Source organism: Neovison vison, chromosome 7 (genome assembly GCF_020171115.1).
Source record: "Neovison vison isolate M4711 chromosome 7, ASM_NN_V1, whole genome shotgun sequence".
Taxonomy (NCBI): domain Eukaryota; kingdom Metazoa; phylum Chordata; class Mammalia; order Carnivora; family Mustelidae; genus Neogale; species Neogale vison.
In genome coordinates, this window is record NC_058097.1 from 51,585,859 (window position 1) to 51,609,370 (window position 23,512).

Consider the following 23,512-nt stretch of genomic DNA (forward strand, 5'->3'; position numbering starts at 1 on the left):
ACGTTACGTAGGCGCCTCTTGCTGAAGGCTTTCCCCGCCCACCCCGACAGTGTTCTCTCTTTCCGGACCTGGCTAAGCAGGAGGCGCCATCATGGTGAGTGTGCTTTGAGATGCTCCCGGCTCGACTATCCGCCGCCATCCGTCGCGGTCGTGGGCTGGGCGAGTCCAGGAGGGGTGCAGAGATGTCAGGGCTGTTCGAAGGGGGAGACTCCCGCGGTGGGGGGGGATTATTTTGGGAGCTCGAAGACCAGGGATGGGTCAGACTTACCGGCCTCCAGTCCCTTCCGTCTTCACTTATTATTAAAGCTCCAATTGAGTAGATGACCAAATGGAGGCGCAAGGAGGTTAAGTGATGTGACCGGGGTCGCAATGCCAGGAAGTGGCAGAGCCGACATTCGGACCCTGGCGTAGGACCCATATCCATGCTTGACCTCTTGTCTTTTTGTCTTCACTCGGACCTGTCGCTCCCCTGCGTCGCCGATGTGCGTTTGGGAATTCGTAGGAAGCACGCATCAGAGGTTACTGCGTGCATGAGGTGTTGGAGAAAAGGGAGCTAGGAATAATTCCGTAGTTCTTTACAGTTCCTGGCACGGCCTGTTAGAGACCATCAGGACAGCAGCCGGGGTCTGGGGGAAACCGTGGCTTCCTTCGGTTTTCTCAGCTCAAGTGGGAAACGGCTTCATAAGGCTGCTGGAGTCAGGCAGGTTGTGCGCGGAAGGTTCTGGTCGTAGTTCTACATGGAGTAAGTTGCAAATAAAGGCTCTTTGCTGTATTTTTAGGGAGGGTCTGTCCTTGGCCTATATAATCGGAAAACACCCCTTCTAAAATGAAAATTTCTGAGTCGACGCGTCTGCTCTGTTAAGGCTTTTCACGGTGCCGTGTGCCTTGTGCTGAAGGCTTTGCGTGTAGCTTTCTTTTTTTTTTTTTTAAATGTTGGGGTCATTTGAGGCTCAGAAGATTTTTTAAAGTCTCCTCGGGGTGGGCCCGGGGTTTGTTGTCTCTTCAGAGACCGGGGCCCTAGCTCTTCCTCGGGGATGGGTAATGCATTCGTTTTGCGGGGGTGAGTGATCTGCTAGGTCAGGTTTGGGTCCATGGTCTCTCCTCAACTCTGCAGGGAGTCGACATCCGGCACAACAAGGACCGAAAGGTTCGGCGCAAGGAGCCCAAGAGCCAGGACATCTACCTGAGGCTGTTGGTCAAGGTGAGGCTGAGGCCTGAGAGCCTTAGGCAGGGCTGCCCAGAACTGCAGCTTCCAGAACCGGCATTCTGGGCCCCAGGCCATTCCGGGGCCCTGTGGGGCAGGCGCACATCCATGGTTCTGCCCAAGGCTTCTGGGGTTAGCGTTTTCAGCCTCTGGGGAGGAGATTTGGGGGCTCCCTTGGGCTCAGTGGGGTGGAGGAAAGCCGTAAAAACCTCGTCAGGCCAAGCCATGCTGTTTTGTCTTTCAGTTGAAGGTTGGGGGGGTATGTGAGCCACCCTGGGTTTCCATCCTTCTTTCTTGCTCCTCCAGTTGTACAGATTTCTGGCCAGACGAACCAACTCTACCTTTAACCAAGTCGTGTTGAAGAGGTTGTTCATGAGTCGCACCAACCGGCCACCTCTGTCCCTCTCCCGGATGGTGAGGGGCTGATTTGGGGAACGACCGGATTGTGTCTTAGAGCTGGGGTGGGGGTGTTGGGGGCCTGGGGGCCTGGCCATCAGCTGGTTGACTTCACCCCGTGGTGGGCACACCCTTGGCCTTGGGGTTGTAGCTGAACAGCGGTGGGTCTTTGAGTGGCTTGGACTCATCTCATTGTGAGGTGAGGGGTGGCTGCGGTGGCTTCGTCATGTGGGTCAGGTCTTACATGTCCTAAGTGCTCCCGAAGGAGAGCTTTGTTGAAGGCTCTGTGCTTGCATTGTGTCTCCAGGGTTTTTCCCTGGCTGGACCTGAGGTCAGGCCTCTGCTGGCTGAGAGGCGAGGCGTGGGTGGCTTTATCCCCTTCAGGGCCCAACAGTCTCTGTCCTCGGGATGCGTGACCAGTGGGGTTGGATTTAAACGCCAGAAGGAGCTTCCTTAGTGTGCGTTTGTCCTCCCCACCAAAGATCCGGAAGATGAAGCTGCCCGGCCGGGAAAACAAAACCGCTGTGGTTGTAGGGACCATAACTGATGACGTGCGGGTCCAGGAGGTGCCCAAACTGAAGGTGAGTATGGAGCGGGCGCAGGGTCATGGTGGGTGGGCTGGCGCCCCGATCTGGCTCGTATCTTCGCTCTCCTGATGATCTCTGTCACTGGTGCCATGAGGCTTGTGATGCCTTCCCAGTCCCCTCTCTTCTCTGGGTGAGGCAGGCGTCACACCTCCTGGTCTGGGTGGCTTTTAGGATGGAAGGGGGATTGTCCTTGGCATTAGGCATGGTGGGTGTGCCCGGGCAAGAGCCTTCTGGGTCCCTCCCTAATGACGGTGCTTGCTGGTTCTTGAGCCTTACAGCCTGGCTTCACATCTAGATTTCTTGGCCACTCAGTGGCTTGTGGACAGAGTCCTGGGTCTTTTTAATTCCTCTGTTTCCTTATCCGTAATAAGTTCAGGTTGTTGTGGCCTTAAGGGAGGTTTTGGATGTAAACTGTTAAGAACTGCTATTGGCACTCAGGGAAGCTTTCCCTAGTGGCAGTCTTACTGGGCTCCGCAAGCATCTAAATGCCTCTGTTGGGCCAGAGCCGAGGAGAGGAAGGCCCCGCAGTCCCTGGGTGGCTGTACGGGGTGGGGGTTCTGACCGTGCCTGTCCCATGTGTCCCCCAGGTGTGCGCGCTGCGTGTGAGCAGCCGTGCCCGGAGCCGCATCCTCAAAGCTGGAGGCAAGATCCTCACCTTTGACCAGTTGGCCCTGGACTCCCCCAAGGGCTGTGGCACCGTCTTGCTGTCTGGTGAGTGATGTTCAGTGGCTCCCATGGCGACTTCTTGGAATTGGGTCCCTGGCTGATCCCATCTTTCCCTCCCTAGGGCCACGCAAGGGCCGAGAGGTGTACAGGCATTTTGGCAAGGCTCCCGGAACCCCACATAGCCACACCAAGTGAGTGCACCCAGCCCTGCTGTCTGGGCCTTGCCATGCTTCCGGTCCATTCTGTTTCGCACCCTAGTCCAGCTGCAGCCTTCCCTGGAACTTCCCCCCCCGCCTCGATTTCCCCGCTTTGTCCTCAAGCTGTTACTCCCCGTTGCTGAGATCTCTGCCCGGCCAGCCCTAGAAGCACAGTGTTGGGGGCTGTGCCAGGCTGCATCTCCCGCCTCCCTCTTGGCCTGCTCAGCTTTTCCAGCAACCTGCTCAGTGTCCCTTCCCCGCCCCTTCTGATGTCCCTGTGCTGCTCTATGAGAGCGAGCCACGCCCTGCTCAGGGCTTCCTCAGCATTCCACCCCAGCGGGGCCACACTCTAACCCTCTTCCCTCCCCACAGACCCTACGTGAGATCCAAGGGCCGGAAATTCGAGCGCGCCAGAGGCCGGAGGGCCAGCCGAGGCTACAAAAATTAACCCCAGATCCTGCATTGTTATTAAAGATTTTGAATTCTGATGGTCTTCTGTGTGTTTCTGGGGGACGGGAGGGGATTGGAGTGAATTGGAACCTTCGAGGTGGACCAGTGGGTGCCCATCTCCATGGAGACCAACCAGCCGAGGAGAAGCCCTTCCATCTGCTGGGCGGAGTCCCGCTCTCCCTGCAGACGCCCTCTAGTGGCTGTGATTCCTGCTTGTTGATCTTGGGCTTTTGGACACTCTCGGGCCTCCCTATGGCCAAAGTCCCGCCCCCTTAATAAACTAGGTGACAGGTGTTTTGGAACCTGTTACTTCGCCTGGATTAGCCACACCAGCTGCTACGGGCTAGGGATGGTGGGTGGGGCATAGACCAGGAAGTACAGAGGAGTTGGGACTGGTGGGGGAGGGGTACATGGGAACAGGTGAGTTGCTGCTCCCCTTTTCCCCTGTTGAGTCTGGCGGGCCACTGGGCCCTGGGCCAGTAACCTGACGAGCGTGTTCCCTGCGTTAGGGCCTTCCGGTACCCGCACAGGAGGCCTTTCCCAGGGACCTGCTGTGTGGGCCCTCCTCTGTTTACACAAGGGGCTGGGTTCCCCGGATCCCAGGCTAAAACCTGATGAATGAGGCCAGACGCAGGAAGAACAGCAGAAATAAGAGCAGGTCTCCAGACCCCTGCATTCTGACCTCTGAAAAGGCAAGACGAGGGAAAGGGGATGGGGGACTGAACATGTTGGAGCTGGATGGGGTGAGAGGGAGTCCTGCTTTTCTTCTCTTTGTAGGCCTTTTCACTGTGGTGTGGAGGAAGGAAGCCGCCTGGGTGTGCGATTGGAAGGAGGGGCTGCCGGTTTGAGGGGATCGGGTCCACAGACCAGAGGTTGGATCAGGAGCCTCCAGGGGTGGTCCTTGGCCAGGAAGAGGTGGATGGTCAGCTAGCAGGAGATTGTGGGGTTCAGGCAGAAACCCAGAGAGCTCAGCTTGGCCAGGGATCAGCATAGATCAGAGGACAACCCAAGACAATTCTGGCTGGGAGACTGGCGGGGGCGGCCAGTCCAAGGAACAGTGGCAAGTCAGGTCCTCCAGCTAGAAGGACCGCTGAGGTCATGGGCAGGTCCCATGGTGCTGCAAGCCCCCATTGAGTGTATCCTCCACCGGAGCAGACCAAGTAAGGGTGATGCCCCAGGGGCAGAGTCCCCAAGCGACAGAGACTGAGACCTCCTTTCCCGGCTGGTGAAGGGGGATGCCCAGACTTAGGGCTAGAGCCCGTTCCTCCCAAACTAAGAGAGCAGGTCCAAAGGGGAGGTTCCTGGGATGTCAGTCAGTGAGAGCCAGTGAGCCAGCCACCTGTCGTCAGGAAAGACATTCCGCTGGACACGGCAGGGTGCTCCACTAGGCGGCTAGGTACTAGCACTACTAGTGGAAAGCAGTCAATGTTTGCCAAATAATCAAAAAGACCAGCTGGACAGGGTCAGTTACATGTGGTATCTATTGGTCAAGGGCAGAGAGGCAGCCCACTTCACCTTCAGTCAGGGACAGTTGGGTGCTAGAGATAGGCGGGCAGCCTGTGGCTGTTGCCTGGAGATGGTTGGCCAGTCAGCCGGACCTCTGGTCAGGCCAGTTGGCCCTTCAGCCTGACGGAGACTGATCCAGCAAACGGGTCCGTTGGGACCGCTAGACCCTGAGACAGCTAGTAGGAAGTTCAGATGGCCAGCCTGTCACTGTGGCGGCTAGAGGCAGGCGACTAGTTGGTCTGATCTGAGCAGCGCATGGCCTGGGCAGAGTGATTGTCAGGACAGGGAGCCGGGGACGCAGGGGACTTCACGGAGCGACCCTGGAAGCCTCAGCCAGCCACATAACATCTACCTGGCAGGAGACCCCCAGATGGTCGGTGCCCAGAGACAGCCGAACCCTCAGCCAGCCAGCCTCACGGTCCTCCCTCGCGAGCAGCCCAATGGCAGCCTCCCAGTTGGCGGCGCTGGAAGGAGAGGAGTCGGGGGCCGGGGGACTGCCCTTGACCGAGGCCAGCCCCGGCTTCCTGTATTCTGAGGGCCAGCGGCTGGCGCTGGAGGCTCTGCTGAGCAAGGGTGTGGAGGCATTCGAGGCCTGCATGCAGCGCGAGGGGCTGCGGCCCTTCCTGAGCGGGGAAGAGCTCCAGAGCCTGGTGGCGGCGGCTGAGGACTGGACTGCATCCAAGCAGCCGCCCAGCAGGGCAGCAGAGGGAGCCCCTGCCACCGATCGGGACTCCGGCAGCCTGACTTACTGGCCAGGACATTCAGAGGAGCTGGTGCCCACGCTGCGCCTGGGCTGGCCAGAGGATCTGGCTTGGAAGGGAATCACCCGGGCTCAGCTGTACACTCAGCCCCCCGAAGAGGGCCACCCACCCCTCAAGGAGCTGGTGCGCCGGGAAATCCAGGCTGCCTGCAAGGTGGGGGTCTCAGGGGGCCTGGTGTCCACTCCCCAGACCCAGACATCCTCACATGCCAGCTCCTGGACCTGGGAGTGGCGCATCCCCTCGAGCCCTGGGCGTCTCACCCTTGTCCTCTTGGGACTCACGAGTCCACGCCTTGCATCCCCCAGGACCCAAGTGTCCACATTCCCCAGACCTCCTCCTTACCCTCTCTCCAAGTCCTGGGTCCCCCGGGGCATTCATGCCCCTTGGACCTAATTATGACCTCTTGGTTTCAGTCACCTACCCCACTGCACCCCGCCCCACCCTTAGGATAGGTGTCCATCCTTCCTCCCACAGAGGGCCGATGTCTCCCCTACAGCCCCCCCGAGAGCCTCTTCTTTATCCAACAGCGTTGTGCCTGCCAGCTCCCACGCTAAGTGCCTTACCTGGGCTAACATTTATAATCACCAGGAGGGTCCTGGGAGGTTGGGACTTATTATCCTAAGTGAGGAGAGATGGGGAAACTGAGGCACAGGAGGTTAAGTCTCTCACCGGTAAGTGGCCGAGTGGGGATTTGAACCAAGGCTGTCTGGCCCATGGGTCAGGAGTCATTTCTGCTACATGTTTCTGCCTGCAAGATCCAGGCCCTCAGTGCCCCCTGCCCTGGTCCCCAGAGATCCCCTGGGTGGCCAAGCAGATTATCCCTCCTCCCCATTCAGGGCACCCCCAAGGACCCAGCCCACTGAGACCTGGAGCAGGGCCATCATCCAGTGTCACAGCACACGGGGCACCATGTGCTACTGCAGACACGATTATGATGAATTTTCCAGAAGTAGAGACCTCGGTTTTCGGGAAGGACGGTCTTTTCCTCATTCCCATGTGGGTGCTGTATGCACAGTGGGGGGTCTCTCCCACAGCACCCCCTAAACGTCTCGTCGAGGCCAGGCGTTTAAACTCCCATGCCCAGGAAGCCTCAGTCCCCAGAGTCCCCCCACCACCCCCTGAACATCCCCAGAGCTCCAGGCTCCATCCACAGCCCCTCTCCCCACTCCCCAGCTAGTGGCTGTGGTCATGGACATCTTCACTGACCCAGACCTGCTTCTGGACCTGGTAGACGCCGCCACACGTCGCTGGGTGCCTGTCTACCTGCTTCTGGACCACCAGCGGCTGCCTGCCTTCCTGACACTGGCCCAGCAGCTGGGGGTGAACCCCTGGGGCACCGAGGTAGGAGCCTGGCGGGAGGGACCCAAGTCCCCATTCTCCTGGCACTAGGGCCAGCCAAGGGGGGAGGCAGACCCTTCCACGGCGTCCTGCTCATCAAGGTGGATGCCCGCTGAGAGTTCCGATGCCCACCCATGGCACTGGGGGAATTAGAGGCGGGTCTTCCCACGGGATCCCTCTGAGTTAGGGGTATCTCCAAGAGATCCCCGAAGCCCAATATTGGTAACTCTGGAAAAGCTGGGACAGACCTTTCTACAGCGCCATGGGCCACCCAGGTCCTAGCCAGCCTGGAGGGATACCCCCCTGCCCTGAGCCCTAGGCAGTGAGTGGGGGTGTGCGGGGTTGGCCTGAGTGAGGGTGTACCCACTCTACTCCAGAACCTAGATATCCGTGTCGCGTGGGGCTGTAGTTTCCAGAGCCGCTGGCGACGGCAGGTGAGCGGCAATGTGCGGGAGAAGTTTGTGCTGCTGGACGGCCACAGGGTCATCTCCGGATCCTACAGGTGCGGCTGCCCCCGCCCCCCACCAAAACCACCACCAAGTGGTGTCCTGTCCCCAACTCTCAGAGAGAGTAGTAGGCGCCCCTTTCCACCAGCCTCACTTTCCTGGTTTGTGAAATGGGTCTAAGCACCCTCACTGGTAGAGGATGGGCATACCAAGGGGCAGAACCCACTTGGGATTGAAACAGACCTGCCCCGGCGTAGCGGGGGGTGGGGGTCTGGCTGTGGCTCCTCCTGCTGGCCAGCTTAGTGACAGGGCCAGGGCTGGGGAGAAGCCAGGGGGAGGGTCATCTCTTCGACACTGTGTCTCCTCATCTGGAAAACAGGGCCCATAGTTTGTGTGTGGGTTTCAAAACCAGGACGACCTGGATGGGAGTCCTAGCTCTGCCTTGAGGTAACTCCATCTCTCTAAGCATCTGTAACAAAAATAAGAATTGGTAAGCAAGGGACCCGACCCTCATCCTGGCTTATGTCCCTCTTCTCCTGTGTTCAGGGTCTAGCTCCTGGCTCCTTGCCTTCTTAGCTCTGTGACACACCGGCTCGGTGCCTCCCCCTGCTCTGTACCGTTTCCCCATCTGGAAAGCGTGAATTAATAACAGCACCTGCCTCATAGGGTGGTCTTGTGGCAGGGAACGGGGTGCGTGGACCCTCAGGTCGGGTAGCCTGGCTTCGAACTGGGGCTCTGCCGGCTCCTGGCTCTGTGATTTTGGGCAACTGACCTCACCTCTCTGTGCCTCCCTTCCCCTTCTATAGATCGGGATGATACGGTTAGTCCCTCTAGAACAGGGTTCCCTCACATTTGGGGCCAGATAATTCTGTGTTGGGGGTACGTCCTTGGGCATCGTGGGGGGCTGCACTGAATTTCCGGCCTCCACCCTGTAGATGTTGGGAGCACCCCCCCTCCCCTATTAAGACCACCAAAAGTGTCTCCAGACATTGCCAGCTGTCCCCTGCGGGGAGTGCTGATGTGCCCAGCGGATGACCAGCGCTCTCCACTGGTGGTTTTCAATCTTAGGCCTGCCTGTGTCGGGATCACCCAGACTCCCCCCCTAAAAACACAGATCTGGGGCGCCTTTGCAGCCCTACCCCCTGGGAATGGGCATTTCCCGCGAGATCCCTGCCCAACCCCGGTGCTGCCGCTCTGGGGACCACCCTCAGGGGAACCGCTACCCTGGAGACCGGGGCCGTCTCGGAAAGCACCTGCCTTCCCTCCCGGCTTTGTCTGGGGGTTCAAGCGAGATCAAGGTGCCCTGGCACGTAACAGAAGCAGCGCTCCATGAACGTTAGCGGTTGTTTATTGTCGTTGTTCATTTGAACCATATTTCATCGACTCTAAGGTGCCCCCGACAAAAAGAAGCATCCCGATCGACATGGGAAAAGCTACACGTCTTAGAACCCATGAAATACAGTAGAGGGGTCCAGTCAAACCCTTCGGGCTGTGCTTGGCGGCCTGAGGATGCTTCGCCCCGGGCTCCGGGCGGACAGCCCTGGTAATGGATGAAGCCGGGGCCACACGAGGTTGTCCAGGGCCTCTGGCCATTTAATGGGGGGGAAGGGGTGGAGGCGGGGGGCTCGGGGAGCAGCAGAGCCGGGAGACCAGTCCCAGGCCCTGCCCTTCGGGTTGGTCAAAGCAAATGTGGGAGCAGCAGCAGCACGCCCAGCGCCAGGCCGGCGGCGACCCCTTCCGTCCGGCCGCCTGCGGGATTGGGGGCCCTGTTACACATGTGGCCGTAGCAGCAGGTGGAGGTGAGCGTGTAGGTGACGCCCATGTAGGTGACCGGCTCCTCATGGCCGCAGGACGTGGACAGTATGCAGCCTTTGTTGATGATGGGGCCAAGGCCCGGGGCCACCCCGATGCCTGTGAAGCAGTCCTCATCGTCGCCACAGCGCATGTGGATGCCGGGACACTGCTTGGAGTCGGTCAGCTCACAGAACACACAGTCCTTGGCACCTGTTGTGCCCGAGGGCAGAGCCATTACCAGAAGCAGCAGCCAGCCGAGGACCATGGTGGCCTGGCGGCGGTGACGGTGCCCAAGCCAGGCCGTGGGCTTCCTGGGCCTCCCGGAACTGCTGGATGATGCTCCCGAGGCCTGCGAGACTTTTGCCCCTGGTCTGGGCCTCCCAGGGTCAGCGCACGGAGAGTCCTCGTTTCCCAGCGCTCCGTGTCCCTCTCAAGGTCTCCGTCGTGACCGCGGCTCACAAGTCCTTGGGTCTCAGAAGATTCCCCGGGACAGAGACAAGCCAGCGGCTGCTACCTGATGGCACTCTTTGTGGAGTGGAATGGGGTGACCTCACAGACCCCTCCAGGCTCCCACTGGCCCCTCCAGGGGTGAGGTCACAGGTGGGGGGAAGGGTGTCATAATCTGCAGGCAGATGGGCCTGCCGACCTGCCAGGGAGCGAGGACACGGCCACTCCGCCAAGGTAAGGATGCTTGGACCAACCCTCGCCATCCTGGTGGCTGACACATCCGTTCTCTGGGCACCGGGCCCACTGGGGCACACGACCCGTGGTGAGCCCGTTTTTCTGATGGGCAAACCAAAGCTTGGGAAATGAAGGGAATGTGGCCAAGGTCCCCAGAGGCAGGATTAGAGCCCAGGTGCATTTAATTCCCAAAGGCACCTGCTGTGTGCCCAGACCTTAAAGCCAGGTGCTTTAAATACCAGCACTGTGACCACAGGGACAGTAGGGGACCTGCTCACCATAGCCAGCTGGGCATGGGCTAGGCGCCAGACAGGCAGCTCAACCCCTTGTTCTTTCTTTCCAATCTTCCTACATCTTCGCTCCGTATCCCAGATGCAAACTGAGGCACGGAGCCCGCACCTCCGGAGCCTGCCTCATGGCAAGTGTTTAATAGATGGCTGTCATTATGTAAGAAGCAGCCGAGTCTGAAGATGGGCCTTGCAGCCATTTAGTCAGAAGACTAATCCCACCTCTTCTCAGAGAGGGAAACTGAGGCACTGATGGTCTCCTTTGCTGGGGATGGGGCAGAGTCCCAGTTTAAGCTCAGGCTGGCTTCCAGATGATCATTAAGGTATCTTAACCCTTGTTGTCACATCAGTCCTCTAGGTTCGTACCTGGGGGGTTCTCATTCTACAGAGGGAGATGAGGAAGCCAGAGAGGTTGCAGCACATGCCCAAGGTCACACAGCCTGCCCCGGGACTGGGTGGGGACCAGTAATGGGGTCCAGGCCGGGCCTCCCGGGGGGTGACCTGGAGATCCTGACCCCTCACTTCGTGCCCCCCAGCTTCACATGGAGTGACTCTCGTCTGCACCGTGGCCTGGTGACCCTGCTGACCGGCGACATTGCTGACGCCTTCAGCCGAGAGTTCCGGACACTGTACGCGGCCTCCTCGCCGCTCCCGGCTGCGCCCACCCAGCACCCCTTTGTCAGCACCGTGGGGGGGCTGCGGCTGGCTCACAGCCCCCACCGCGTGGCCCACCGCCGCTCTGTGGCCCCCATGTCACCGCCGCCACACGACGGTCCGCTGGCCCAACGCTTGGCCGCCTGCCGGGTGTTTGAGGGGGACAGGCAGGAGACCCCGGCCACCCCAGGGCCAGCGCTGAGCGATGTCCTGAGGAGTGTCCAGAGCGCCCGGACCCCCAGTGGCCCCCCAGCCCGGCCCAGCCGTTCCCTGTGGGACCTGAGCCGCCTGTCCCAGCTGTCCAGCTCCAGTGACGGGGACAGCGAGGTGAGAACTGGTGGTGGGCCTCTGATAAACAAGAGGAAGGGGATGGGGCAGCTATGTGCCGGGCCCCACGCCGGGGCTGGGGGTGGGGGAAGGGCAACGCCCACCCGAGTTCCTGATCCCAGTGACCATTCCCTATAGCCCTACTATGCGCTGGGTAGGGGAGTGCTGGGTGATTTCGGGCAGGGACCCCAAGAGAGAGGCACTCTAGGTGCAAATCCTGGCATGACCCACTAATGGGGAGAGCTGAGCAGAGATCTGCCTTTTCGGAACCCTCTGTGTTCTCATCTGGCAAAGGGCGCAGCCACTGTCCCCAGTCGCGGTTTGGTGGGAAGGAGGAGTCAGTGAGGGGAGGACGAACTAATGAGAACACTAAGCATTACGATGCATCCCCATGGTGGAATTTATTTGTTATTTCTTTCACGAGGTCCTCTTCCCAGGTCAGTGAGGTAATTCCCTTCTCATGCTCCTGGTTACAGACGGGAAAGCTGAGACTCAGAAGGGTCAAGTAACTTGGCCAAGGTCAAAATGATCATCTGTCGTGGGCACCGTGCCATATGCCACCAGGGGTGGCTGAATTGGATCTTTGCCACGACCCTCTGAGGTGGCATGTGGTGACAGGTCCCTGCGCCCCTCCTCTCAACTGGCTTCCCACTGAGCCTGCCTAATTCTCTGGAACCCTGGGCAGAGCCTCGGTGGCCTTAGCTGTGCAGTGGGCTGTTGAGAGGGTCAGAGCAGAGTGATGAGGGACAAGCGGCATCCTCGCCCTGGATACCCGCAGACCTGTGGTCCCGTTGCTCTGGGAGCTGTGCCCCTCTCGGGCTCAGTTTCCCCATCTGCTACGTGGGAAATAGTGGGGACCTTTTCCAAGGGTGAGGGAGAAATGTCCCAGGAATCGCCTCCCTCTGTTCCAGCCCAGGGGAGGAGGGGGATAGGCAGGGCCCGGGCAAGGTCCTCGCTGCCACCAGGTCTTGAGGCACCCTCCCCCACCATCACCTCCCTTGGCAAATATTTGTTCTCCTGGGGGCAGCTGCTGGCAGCTTCCTGTTCCTCCCCACCCTGAAGCTGCAGGGGGAACACAGCAGCTGGCCCTCTGAGGGTCTGGGGGCCCCTGGCCTCTTGGCTCACTTCCCTTCCCCGCCTTCTCATCTGCCCTGAGAGAGAGAGAGACACACACACACACACACACACACACATACACACACACGGACTCAGTCCCTGGAGCCTTCTCTCACCTCCCTCTCTTTCCCTCCACAGTTCAAGACGTCCTGGGGCTCCAAGGACACCCCAGCCAAGGCCCTGATGAGGCAGCGGGGCACTGGCGGGGCCCCCAGGGGTGAGACAGAGCCCCGTCCTCTGAGCCGGTCCCAGCCCTGGGGCGGCACCCTGCCCCTCCATCCTGCACTACGCCTCCGCTATCTGTCGCCGACTCGAAGGAGGTTTGGTGCGGATACTGCCTCCAAACTCCTGGAACGCCGAGGCAGCCAGCAGCCAGATCGGGCTGCCCAGGCAGGACTCAGGGGGCAACCATAATAGAGCCAAAGCCGCATGGGGTCGGCCCCACCAGCAGCTCCAAGCCCCCTGCCTCCAGGTGGTGCCTGGGACAAGGCTTTTGGCCTGGGTGTCTGTCCGGAAAGCAGCAGAAGGGATTTTTTTTTTTTTTTCTCTTTGTTCTAGAACCTGGACAAGCCCAGTGCTCACCCTAGAGGCCAGTGTCACAGTTTAGGAAATGGGCAGAAAGTCTCCAGGAGCTAAGATCCTAGAACAGTGCATGTCCCACTTTGGCCCAGCCAGAACTTCCCGGTGGAGGGAGGGGCCTGGCTGAGTGACACCCCCCCACCCCCTACCCCGTGCTGTGAGTTGTGTGGGGTGAAGGTGGGGAGCCCCTGGGACAAAGTAGGGGAGCTTCGGGCACAAACCGTGCTCAGGAGCTCTGGGTAAACAGCTTGGCAGGGGAAAGGACAGAATCCAACCCAGGGAGCAGGGCAGAATAATGACGGCCTGGAAATTGGTGGGGACACAGCTGCCGGGGGATGGGCCAGGGCCAGGGGCCCTGGGGCTGTTTTGCCGGTGCTAAGGACTGAGTTGCTGGGGGCTCCCTTTCCCTCTGCTCAGAATAAAACTGCGTGATGGCAGAATCTTGCATTTGCACAGCCTAGCAGAAGACCCAGGAATGCGCTGCTGGCCCCCTCCTCCCTCACACCCCCCAGGCGTCCCCGCCGCAGCGCCTCGGCCTTGGGGGAGGCAGGTGCCCAGCGTTTGCCTCCCCGCAGCACCTTTGCCTCCGGCAGGGGCTTCCGAGTCACCGACCCCACTGGCGTGCGGGGTCGGGGAGAAGACCTCATCCTCCCCGGAGGCCCTAGCTGCACGGTGCGACCCCACTCCCAGCCGCTGCCTCCCTCGCGCGCCCCCTGCCGGCCGACCGCGGCAAGTCACCTCTAGAGCGCAGCGAGAGCCGGGGGCAGGAGCGCCGCGTTTATTCTCAGAGTCACGGGTTGGGGGTCTCGGAGGCTTCGGGGGGGCTGGGGCTGGGATCGGGGTCCGGGCTGGCGTCGTCGGGCACGTCCCAGGGGAAGGTAGGCAGTCCCCGCATCTGCTCGCGGTAGACACGGTCGAAGGCTTCGCTCTGCGCCACCGTGAAGTGGTTTTTCCAGTCGCCGCAAACCCCTGGAGGTTGTCGGGGAGGGAGGGAGGGCGAGGTGAGGAACGTGGGAACCTTCCCCGCCCCCGACATGCCAGCACCTCCTTCCCCACCTCCGGGCCTTTGCCAGAAGCACCTCCCCACCCCCTTCATCTTCACGTTGCCCCTTTACCTCCTATGGTGGCCGCCTCAGTCCCCAGTCACCTGGCCAGACCCCTGGGCACCCTTCTTGCGCCCTCCCTCCCTCAGCTCCTCCCATCCTACTTGTCCCTCCAGTAGACCTGTTGCCTTCCTGGTTTTCCCCTGACCCCTTAAAGCTCTCCGCCCAGAACATCCATCTGCCTCCCCACCCAGCATTCCTGCCCCAGTGTCACCTGTGTGACTGTGTTGTTATGACCCATCCCTCACCTCCCTGTCTAGAACAGGGCTTTCTCACCCCAGGGCTCCTGCAACCCCTACGCTAACTCCATTGTGGCTCTGACAGTGGGAATGAAAGCTTTCCCACACTTGGTGCCAGGGGACCGGCTGAAGGGCTGCCCTGGGTTCATGGGGTTCACTCCTTAACACTTGCAACAGCCGAGCAGGCAAGGGGTGGGAACTCTGCCCCTTCCATGTGCCCAGACAGGTGCGGGGATCCCTCCGACCCTCACGTTTCTCACTTCCTCATGGGGCTTTAATCTGGAATCCAGGGGCCAATGTCATTCGGATCGTGGTATTTTGAATCTTAGCAAGTGTACACCCCACATACTACACGAGGCCCCTCGTGAGGTCTAGGGGAGCTCACTGTGGAGCTGAATAATCACCCATCCCCAGATGTTGACTTGTCCTAGTCTTTGGAACCCATGCCTATGTGACCTTGCATAGCAAAAGGAAGTTTGCAGGTGTCATTGTTAAAGACCTGGAGGTGGGTGGGGGGGGATCCTGGGTCATCTAGGGAGCCCCTATTTAGCCTCCCGGTGAGAGGCTCCCAGTCAGTCCTCACGAAGACTCTGGATGGCCTCAAAGAGTGTGAGTGTGCCCAGCCCCAGGCTAAGCCCTGGGGGTGGGGTGGCGTCAATCCTGCATCCACAGTGATGCTGTGAAGGTCATTCTGTTTGGAGCAACCCCAAGTTTCAGCGGGGAAAACTGAGGCCCAGAGAGGTTACGTGACTCGCCCAGGCCATACAGCCCGGCAGTGGCACCCCAGAACCCCCTGCCCCTGCACCTTTCCGGAGGAAGGCACCATGGCGCTGGTCCAGCAGGCTGGGGGGCAGAAGTGTGAAGTTGGACATGGCATTGGCCTTCATCGCTCCGAAAGCTGAGTGTGCCACCACGGAGCCCAGCGCCTCCTCACCCAGCGGCCGCCCCAGGAATTGGCAGATGCGCTGCACGGAGCCGTGGAGATCCTGCAGGTAGGGGAGAGGGGTGGGGTGGGGGGCCGGGTAGGGTGGAGGGAGGTGGGACCCCAGGCAAGGAAGGGCATCAATCAGACTCTGAATCTAGGCATCTGAGTCTCAACCCAGAGCTGTCTGTGTGACTCTGATGCTTTGCCTCAGTTTCCCCATCTCCAAGCTGAGGGACCGGGCTCTGGTTTCTGAGAGTTTTCACAGTTAGAGGTTTTGGAGGGTTCTGTGGGCAGGAGGGAAGGGGCGGGGGTGGGATGGAGGTCACAGCAGGGTGAAGAGGTCAGTCGGACACCTTACGCCAAATCACCTTCACTTTAGTTAGAAGTGAGAGTCAGCCTGTCTGTACCCCATATTTGCACTCCCTGCCAGTTCCCCATCCTGGAACAGTGGTCTCCTTGAGCCAGTCCCAGGCCAGCCTCCCATCCCTCCGTCTCCCCTGCTCCCGCACCCCTGGCAGTCTATCTCTGCTCCTCCTGTCCTCTGGGCTCTCAGCCCTAGCCCTGGTCAGGTGGGGTCCTTTCCCTTTGGACTCCTTGCCCCACCCTCCTCCCTGCTCCCAGCCCTCCTATGGCTCCCTAGTGCCCTGGGACAGGAGTCCCAGCCCCCCAGGCCTGACTTTCAAGGACAGAAGTGGTCTGTCCTCCCCCATCCTCTCTTTCCAGACCTTACCATTCCCTTCACTTTCCTCCCTGCAGCCTCGGCATGGCGCTCCCAAGAATGCCCTGTGCTGCCACCCTCCACCCTGCAAACCTCCCCACCCAGACCCAGCTCAAATATCCTGACAATGACAGCTCAAGTCACGGGGGACTGAACATCTCCTGGGTACCAAGCTCTGGTCCAAGCCTCTCGTGTGTATTTGTGCCAAGTGTGCCAGTAGCCCTGCAGAGAGCGGTCCTTACTCCAATTGGTAAATGGAGGCTCAGAGAGGGGAAGACACTTGTCCAAGGTCACACAGCTAGGGAGGAGCTCAAATTTAAGGGCCCAAAGCTGCTGCCTCCCTGCCCCCCTCTATCTTGTTGCCTTCCCTGAAATGCAGCCAGCCTTCTGGTCAGCTCCACCAGCCCCATGGCTCTGATTTTCCAGGTCATTCCTAGTTTCATAACCCTCCATCCCTTTCTTGTCTTGAACCACTGGCGTGTCCCAGAAATTCTAACATGTTGGCAGTTCCTCACACCCAGGGGCACAGCCCAGAAGCTCTGTCAGGCTGCATGGCCCAGTTTTAGGTTTGGAGAATAAAGTTAGATGGAAAAAAAAGTGGTTGTGGGGGGCGGGGTTGGTAATGCCGAAATCTTCTCTGGATCTTCCAAAATGAAGAGATTTACCAGGGTGGGGAAAAAAAAAACAAACTCAGGTAGGTTTTCAACTCTCTCTAGTATCCAAACCCCCAGGCTCCTCCTCTATAAAACAGGGGTATTAATAATATTGGGGGGAACCATACAAAATGTGGCCAAATATTGGCAACTTTATGTGGTTTGCTCTAATAGATAACTCACCTGTCCATACTTGGCAAGGATTAAATGTGATAAAACCACACGTGGTATCTGACCGATGGCCTCAGTCACCTTCAGTGGACACTGGCCGCTACCCTTGCTCTTTTACCTTACAAACTATATTCACACTGTGCAGTACCTTGTTATGCAGTAATAATATGCCAGTGCCCACCGCTGTGGTTCTCACAGCAGCCCCGAGAGCCTGCATTTTCCCATCATTTTTTTAAAAGATTTTATTTACTTATTTGAGAGAGAGAGACAGAGATAGCGACAGAGAGCACAAGCGGGAAGGACAGGGAGAAGCAGGCTCCCTGCTGAGCGGAGAGCCTAATGCAGCAGGGCTCGATCCCAGGACCCTGAAATCATGACCCGAGCTGAAGGCAGACATTTAGGCCCCTGAGCCACCCAGGCACCCCTTCCCACCATTTTTTTTTAATTTTTAAAGATTTTATTTATTTATTTGACAGCGATCACAAGTAGACAGGCAGGCAGAGAGAGAGAGAAAAGGAAGCAGGCTCCCTGCTGAGCAGAGAGAGCCTGATGCTGGTCTCAATCCCAGGACCCTGAGATCATGACCTGAGCCAAAGGCAATGGCCTAACCCACTGAGTCACCCAGGCACACCTTCCCACCATTTTTTAAAAAACGTATTTATTTATTTATTTGAGAGAGAGAGAATATGAGCGGGGGGGAGGGGCAGAAGGAGAAGGAGAAGCAGACCCTCTACAGGGCAGGGAGCCCAAGGCGGGGCTGCATCATGACCTGAGCCGAAGGCAGAAGACCAACAGACTGAGGCCCCCAGGCGCCCCCTTTCTCACCCATTTTAAGGATGATATGTCTAACGCTCTGAGGGATTTAAGTTTGTTTGTTTGTTTGTTTTTTAAGTAAGCTCCATGCCCAGCATGGAGCCCAGTGCAGGACTTGAATTCATGACCCTGAGATCAAGACCCGAGCTGAGATCAAGAGTTGGATGCCCAACTAACTGAGCCACCCAGGCTCCCCAACATTTTAGGGAATTTTAACTGCTTTATTGGACATAAAAATTGCAGGTGTTTCCCACTCCAAAAAGTGCTGACAGAAAGAATACAACACACACCTGAAATGTGCATGCAAGAAGGGAACCTGTCCAGGGAGCTTAGTGAGGGGGCATGTAATGGGAGCTGCTCAGGTACCCAGCCTCTGGGAACATCTTTGTTAAGAATCTAGAATGGGGCGCCTGGAGGCACCTGGGACCCCATCATTAAGTGTCTGCCTTCGGCTCAGGTCATGATCCCGGGGTCCTGGGATCGAGCCCCGCATCGGGCTCCCTGCTCAGTGGATAGTCTGCTTCTCCCTCTGCCCCTTCCCCCGGCTCATGCTCGCTCTGTCTGAAATAAATAAAATCTTAAAAAAAAAAAAAAAAAGAAGAAGAATCTAGAATGGTTGGCTGTGTTCACTGTGGACTATTCCTGTAGAAGCCCAGCATCCTCCTTGCAGCCCAGCAAAGCAGTGGGCATTCTTCATGGCACCTTCTTCTGGGAAGCTCTCCCTGATTGCTCCAGCCAGAAGGCATTTTTCTCTCCCAGGTGCCTGCTCCAGGGGTGTTTGATGGAGTCCAGACAGGATTCCCATCTAACTCCAAAGGCTGTTTCCTTCCACCAGTCCCCTCTGCTGCCTTTCAGGGTCACAGCCATCCCTGAAGCTCACTTCCCACATGCCCCAGTTCTGCATGGCCTCATCTGTCCTATCACCTCCCCTGCTCAGGGCTGACCACTGGCTTCCACTTATTCAGAGACAAGCCAAGGTCTCTCTGGGCCTCCTGTCTCCCCTCTGCCCACATTTCCCACCCACCATCCCAACTCAGCTCTGGCCACATGGGCTTCTTTGCTCCCCTAGGAACACATCAAGCATTCTCTCACCTCAGGGCCTTTGCACTGGTGTGTGGTTCCCTCTGTCTGAGACAATTTCCCCCCAGATAGCTCCAGGGCTCCTTCTTCTCCTTCAGATATTTGCTTAAGTGTCATTTCCCTCTGCCCCCGCCCCCAGCACAGGCCTCCCTGACCACCGTATTTAAAACTGTGCCCCCACACATTCCTTTTCCCCTACTCATTTTCGGCTTGCCTTTGTTCCTTCACTCTGCTCTCCGGCTACCATTTATCTTATTTATCCATGCCCTCTCTGTGGCTTAGGAGCTCAGGACCCTGTTCTGTTCACCATTGTGCCCCCAGTACCTGGTGCATCGCATGGAAGGGTGGGCCTTGCAGAAAGGGAAGGGGAAGGGAAGTGGGCATGAGGAGGGGAGGAGTGGGGGGTGCTGGGCTGGGGTGGGGCGGGGGGCTCACCTGCTGCAGCTCCTCGTAGGTGATAAACAGGAAGTTCTCTTTGCCCTGCATCCGAATCCAGCCCTTAATATGGTCGAACCAGGAGCCAAACTGCACTGCGGGCGGAGGGATGGGTGGATCAGGGCCGGGCAGCAAGACCACACCAACCAGGGCTTGGGGCTGGGGCAGGGGGTGTGCCTCACTGGCCCCACGTGGCCCCAGACATGGCGCCTCAGAGCTGGATGCCTCCCCCAAACCCCCCACACCTGGCCCCCTGAAAACCCCTGTCACCCCATCTCTCTGTTTCTGTCTCTTTCCTGCATCTCTGTCTCTTTGTTTCTCTCCTCTCTGTATCTATGTGTCTGTCTATATCCTTCTCTCTGTTCCCCTGTCTCCTTCGCCATAATGCCTGGGATCTCTGCCTCCCTCTCCTTCATACCCCTCTCCACCCCCTTCCTGTCCGGGTGACCGAGGGGCACCCCCTCACCTCACTTTGCCCCAGTCCTCACCTTCGCCTTTGAGAAAGTTCTGCAGGAACTGGTCCGGCGTGCCAGGGTCCTTCAATTGCCCAGCGATCTTGGAGTAATGGTAGAGGGAGACCACCACGTCCCGGGGGTTCCGGCCCATGTAGATCACCTGGGTGTGGATGTTGGGGAGAGACGAGAAGCTGTCAGACACAGGCAGGACCCCAGCCCCAAAGACTGCATGTCTCCAAGCCTCCTTTCTTCTTATCCTACAGCTGGAACGACTTGGGGTAGATTTCTCAGGGGATTGTCCTGCTAAGATTAGATCAGTACGCCACATCCCAGAGGATGGGGAGAGTTCCCAGCAACCACATTTTAGGAGGAGAGAAGGACCATTCCTGGACCAGGCAGAGTGACAGTTTGGCTTCAGGGAATCAAGACTGGAGGAGGAAGCCATGGGGCTCAGGATGGGGGAGATCAGGATGAGAGGTGTTGACCCTCTTTTCTATTCCCATAGCCAAGGCCCTAGCTCATCCATTCTTGCCTGGTCCCTGACCTCAGCCTCTTTCCCAGCCTCCCAGCCTCTACATGGCCCCAGAAGGTCTTTCTATACCCAGAGCTGACCCTGCCCTCCTCGACTTTCCAGTACCCCAGGGAAGAGTCCCAACCCCTGAGCCTGGCATTTAAGGCCCCCATGACCTGGCCTCACTCTGTTTACTTGCTTCATATGCCACAACCAAGCTCCCTCCAGCCCCATCAGATATGTCCTTCCCTGGCAACTGTCTCCTTCCCCGAGACTACAGTCAGGCACTCACTTCCTTGGTAATCCCACCAGTCTCCTGGGTGTAATTACTCCATCCATCTCTGTGTGGACCAGCAAATTACAGATACGTATGTCCAGCCTAGATCTGTCCTATCACATCCTGATTCAGTTATCTCCCTGCCCACTGGCAACCCTCACCCAGCCGCCCGGGGCCAACGACAGAGCTTCCACCTTCCCCTGAGTCTCCCCTCCCGCCGCCCCCCATCCCAGGTGACGACAGCCTCATCCTCCCAGCTGCTTAAGCCAAACACCACGGAGTCACCCTTGACTCATCTGCCTGACACCCACACCCCATCTGTCAGCAAATCCGACTCCTGGTTCCACTTCCAAAATACACCCCAAACCCAGCCCGCTTCCTTCACCTCCTCGGCCACCATCCTGGTCTCTGTCACCAAGGCCCCCCACCTGGACTCCCTGCAGTTGCCCCCACGGTCTGTTCTCCACCTTGCCTCCAGAGGGCGCCTGTGAAAACCCAAGCGGGCTCCCGTTCTGCAGCTCAGAACCCTGCCCTGGTTCTTGTCCCTCAGAGGACAAACGAAGTTGCCACCACAGCTCAGGCAGCCCTGCACAGTTGGGACCCTGTAACCTCCCTGACCTCATCCCTACTCCTTTCCCCCTCATTCAGTTGGTTCTGGCCACACAGGCTTCCTTGGAGCCTCAGGCATGCCACACCGGCCCCCAGCCTTTGCACCTACTCTTCCCTATGCCTGGAATACTCTTCCCCCAGACGCCCCCACACCCTGCTCCATTCTGATGTGAGTTTATCACCTTGGCATCTTAAAGAGCTTCCTTATCTATTCTCTGCCTGTTACTCCTTAGAATGCGGGCGTATTGACCACGGTTCTAGATCAGGGCCAGGGACCTAGGAGGTGTTCAACAAACACGTGCTGAATCCACAGTCAGTTATGCTCTACCCCACCCCAACAGCACCTCCCACCCCCGGCTGTCCGCACCTTGGCCTTGGAGTTGAAGAAGGCTTTGGTGAAGAGCTGGATGGGGAGGTGGGAACTCATGAGGCGGGGGCTGGGCTGGTCCGAGAGGCTGAAGGCCCCCATGATGGTCTCACACCAGGGTGCCCGCTTCCAGATGGGCACCGAGCGGATCCAGGATGGGTCCCCATCCTTCAGGATTAAGCTGAGAATCTCAATCATCCAATTGGTGCCTGTCAGGAGATATCGGGCAAATTAATCGAAGATGGGTGTGGGGGGGGCAGGGGGCAGAGAGAAACAGAATCGGATTTCTCAGATGCCTCCTGGCCAGCCAGCGGGGAAGCTGGGGCTGCTGCTTATTATGATTTTCAGAGCAGGACCTCAAGGCTCAAAGAAACAAAGTCGCTGGTGGCCAAGGTGGCGAAGCCAGGAAGCGGCACGCAGGGCAAAGACTGGCTCGTTGTCCACCCAGCCCCATTTCATCTCCCCACCAGGACTAGGACAGGACCGAATTCCCCTCGCCTCCCCTGCAGCTGCGTGTGGGGCCATGTGACCGAGTTCTGGCCAAGTGAGTGCAGGTGGCAGTGACAAGCAGCCTTTTCCAGGCCTGGCCCATAAACACCTCCTACACGGCCCCTCCCCCTTCCCTCTCTGCTGGCTGGTTGTGGGGACGCCCCTGAAAACTGGGGCTCCCGGGGATGGCACAGCCATGAGATGGAAAGAGCCAGAATGCCGAGGGTGCATGGATTTCCCCCCACTTTCCTCCACGCATTCTGCCCCGTGTGGAGTTTAAAGGAATGACAAATAAGCTTCTAGTAGGTTCCGTGGCTGGGACTCTGAGGCTTATATGTGAGGCAGAAGCATTCCTCTAGTACATAGGGGAATCTGCAATTAAATCAATACAGGTGTCGGGGCTTAAATTAAAATCTCAGCTGCTTTCACTACCCCTTCTCGGGAGTAACCCCTTGATTTCTGGGGGGACACACAAATGTTACATAGCAGAAAGGGAACTCGTCAATGACCTGCTTCTCTTGTCCGGATTCCAGGAGACTATCGGCAAATAAGATGAGAAATAATAATAATAATATTAACAGTCACCTATTATTAGTATTATATTGCCCTGGATCTCTGTTTTTGTTGTTGTTTTGTTCAAGATTTTATTTATTTGACAGAAAGAGCACAAGCAGGGGGAGCTACAGACAGAGGCAAAGGGAGAAACGGGCACCCTGCCGAGCTGGAAGCTGATGGCGGCCTCCATCCTACCACCCTGGAACTCGGACCTGAGCTCAAGGCGGATGCTTAGCTGACTGAGCCAGCCAGGCGCCTTTACTTGTCTGCTTTTAAGTCGTCTCTGCGACGAAGGTGGGGCTCGAAGCCACGACGCCGAGATGGGGAGAGTCAAACGGCTCACCACCTGAGCCCGTCGGGCGCACCGGTATTGCCCTGGATTCTAACACTAACCCAGCGCGGGTTCTTGATGCCCTGCCTCTTGCCCCCAGTCCACTCTCCGGTGCCCTTTCCCGGGAGATGGGAGCGGGACCCCGTGAGCAGGTCTCCGGCGCCCAGCGCAATGGTAACCTCTGCCAGTAGAGGGCGCCGGAGGAACCCTGCGGCAGGATGGGGCTCGCTTCCCAGCTGGCTCCGTGATGGACAGCGGCCGGCAGGGCCCTGAACACCCGGCGACACTTTCCGCCCACCCGACCCCGCTCCCCCAGCGGACTTCCTTGGGCGCTCTGCTTCCGCCCAGGGGGAGTGGCTGGCTGAGCCCTCCCTGGGCTCTTCCTGTATCCCCTGGGGTTCTCCTTACCCTCTTGATGGGTTTAAAACACCCCCACTAGTTCACATGTTCTATTCTGCTGATGTGCAGTAAAATAACGCCTAACGTAAAACTTACGCATTTCACCCTTTTTAAAGTGTCCAGCTCAGTGGCGTTAAATGGATTCAGATTGTTGTGAAACCATCGTCATCCGGCTCAAAGTGGCTTTGGACGAAACCGGCTGCTCAGGGAAGGGAAATTTGGCGATGGCCATCAAAATCACACATTCACAGACCCTTTTCCCCGGAATTCCGCATCTAGGAGTTTTTTCTACAGATATATGCGTAGGTTGTGAAAATGCTATCTGCGTGGGAGGCAGCATTGGCTATAAAGTGTGCATTGTGTATAAAGGCAAAAAGGCTGAAAACTTAGTCA

At 58.2% G+C, this 23,512-nt stretch overlaps 4 protein-coding genes across 4 annotated transcripts in view; 2 read left to right on the plus strand and 2 right to left on the minus strand.

Annotated features, from left to right (window-relative positions):
• Window positions 1–12: 12 nt before the first annotated feature.
• On the plus strand, window positions 13–3,538 carry RPL18 (ribosomal protein L18). The gene is made up of 7 exons (XM_044256967.1): window positions 13–94; window positions 1,115–1,201; window positions 1,511–1,618; window positions 2,083–2,181; window positions 2,775–2,898; window positions 2,975–3,044; window positions 3,423–3,538. The coding sequence occupies exons 1-7, from the start codon at window positions 92–94 to the stop codon at window positions 3,496–3,498; spliced, it is 567 nt and encodes a 188-aa protein (XP_044112902.1). The 5' UTR covers window positions 13–91; the 3' UTR covers window positions 3,499–3,538.
• A 1,908-nt stretch (window positions 3,539–5,446) lies between these two features.
• Window positions 5,447–13,591, plus strand: FAM83E (family with sequence similarity 83 member E). Its single transcript, XM_044256970.1, has 5 exons — window positions 5,447–5,920; window positions 6,941–7,108; window positions 7,483–7,607; window positions 10,850–11,294; window positions 12,549–13,591. Exons 1-5 carry the CDS (start codon window positions 5,447–5,449, stop codon window positions 12,822–12,824), a joined length of 1,488 nt encoding a protein of 495 aa, XP_044112905.1. The 3' UTR covers window positions 12,825–13,591.
• Window positions 8,882–9,870, minus strand: SPACA4 (sperm acrosome associated 4). The gene has a single exon (XM_044256972.1). The coding sequence runs from the start codon at window positions 9,608–9,610 to the stop codon at window positions 9,230–9,232; it is 381 nt and encodes a 126-aa protein (XP_044112907.1). The 5' UTR covers window positions 9,611–9,870; the 3' UTR covers window positions 8,882–9,229.
• Window positions 13,592–13,752: 161 nt separating the features above from the next.
• Window positions 13,753–23,512, minus strand: part of SULT2B1 (sulfotransferase family 2B member 1) — a 32,719-nt gene continuing 22,959 nt past the window's right edge. The window contains exons 3-7 of the mRNA XM_044256971.1: window positions 21,346–21,554; window positions 19,615–19,741; window positions 19,127–19,221; window positions 15,137–15,317; window positions 13,753–13,958 (exon numbers count right to left, since the gene is read on the minus strand). Of these exons, the coding sequence (XP_044112906.1) occupies window positions 13,780–13,958; window positions 15,137–15,317; window positions 19,127–19,221; window positions 19,615–19,741; window positions 21,346–21,554 (791 nt within the window). The 3' untranslated portion in view covers window positions 13,753–13,779. The remainder of the gene's footprint in view (window positions 13,959–15,136; window positions 15,318–19,126; window positions 19,222–19,614; window positions 19,742–21,345; window positions 21,555–23,512) is intronic.

Coding starts and splice junctions, on each gene's coding strand:
- RPL18 (XM_044256967.1), top strand. Junction 1,202..1,510: donor ACCTGAGGCTGTTGGTCAAG/GTGAGGCTGAGG, acceptor TTGCTCCTCCAG/TTGTACAGATTTCTGGCCAG. Junction 2,899..2,974: donor TGGCACCGTCTTGCTGTCTG/GTGAGTGATGTT, acceptor TTCCCTCCCTAG/GGCCACGCAAGGGCCGAGAG.
- FAM83E (XM_044256970.1), top strand. CDS start 5,447: ATGGCAGCCTCCCAGTTGGCGGCGCTGGAAGGAGAGGAGTCGGGGGCC. Junction 7,608..10,849: donor GTCATCTCCGGATCCTACAG/GTGCGGCTGCCC, acceptor CGTGCCCCCCAG/CTTCACATGGAGTGACTCTC. Junction 11,295..12,548: donor CCAGTGACGGGGACAGCGAG/GTGAGAACTGGT, acceptor TTCCCTCCACAG/TTCAAGACGTCCTGGGGCTC.
- SPACA4 (XM_044256972.1), bottom strand. CDS start 9,610: ATGGTCCTCGGCTGGCTGCTGCTTCTGGTAATGGCTCTGCCCTCGGGC.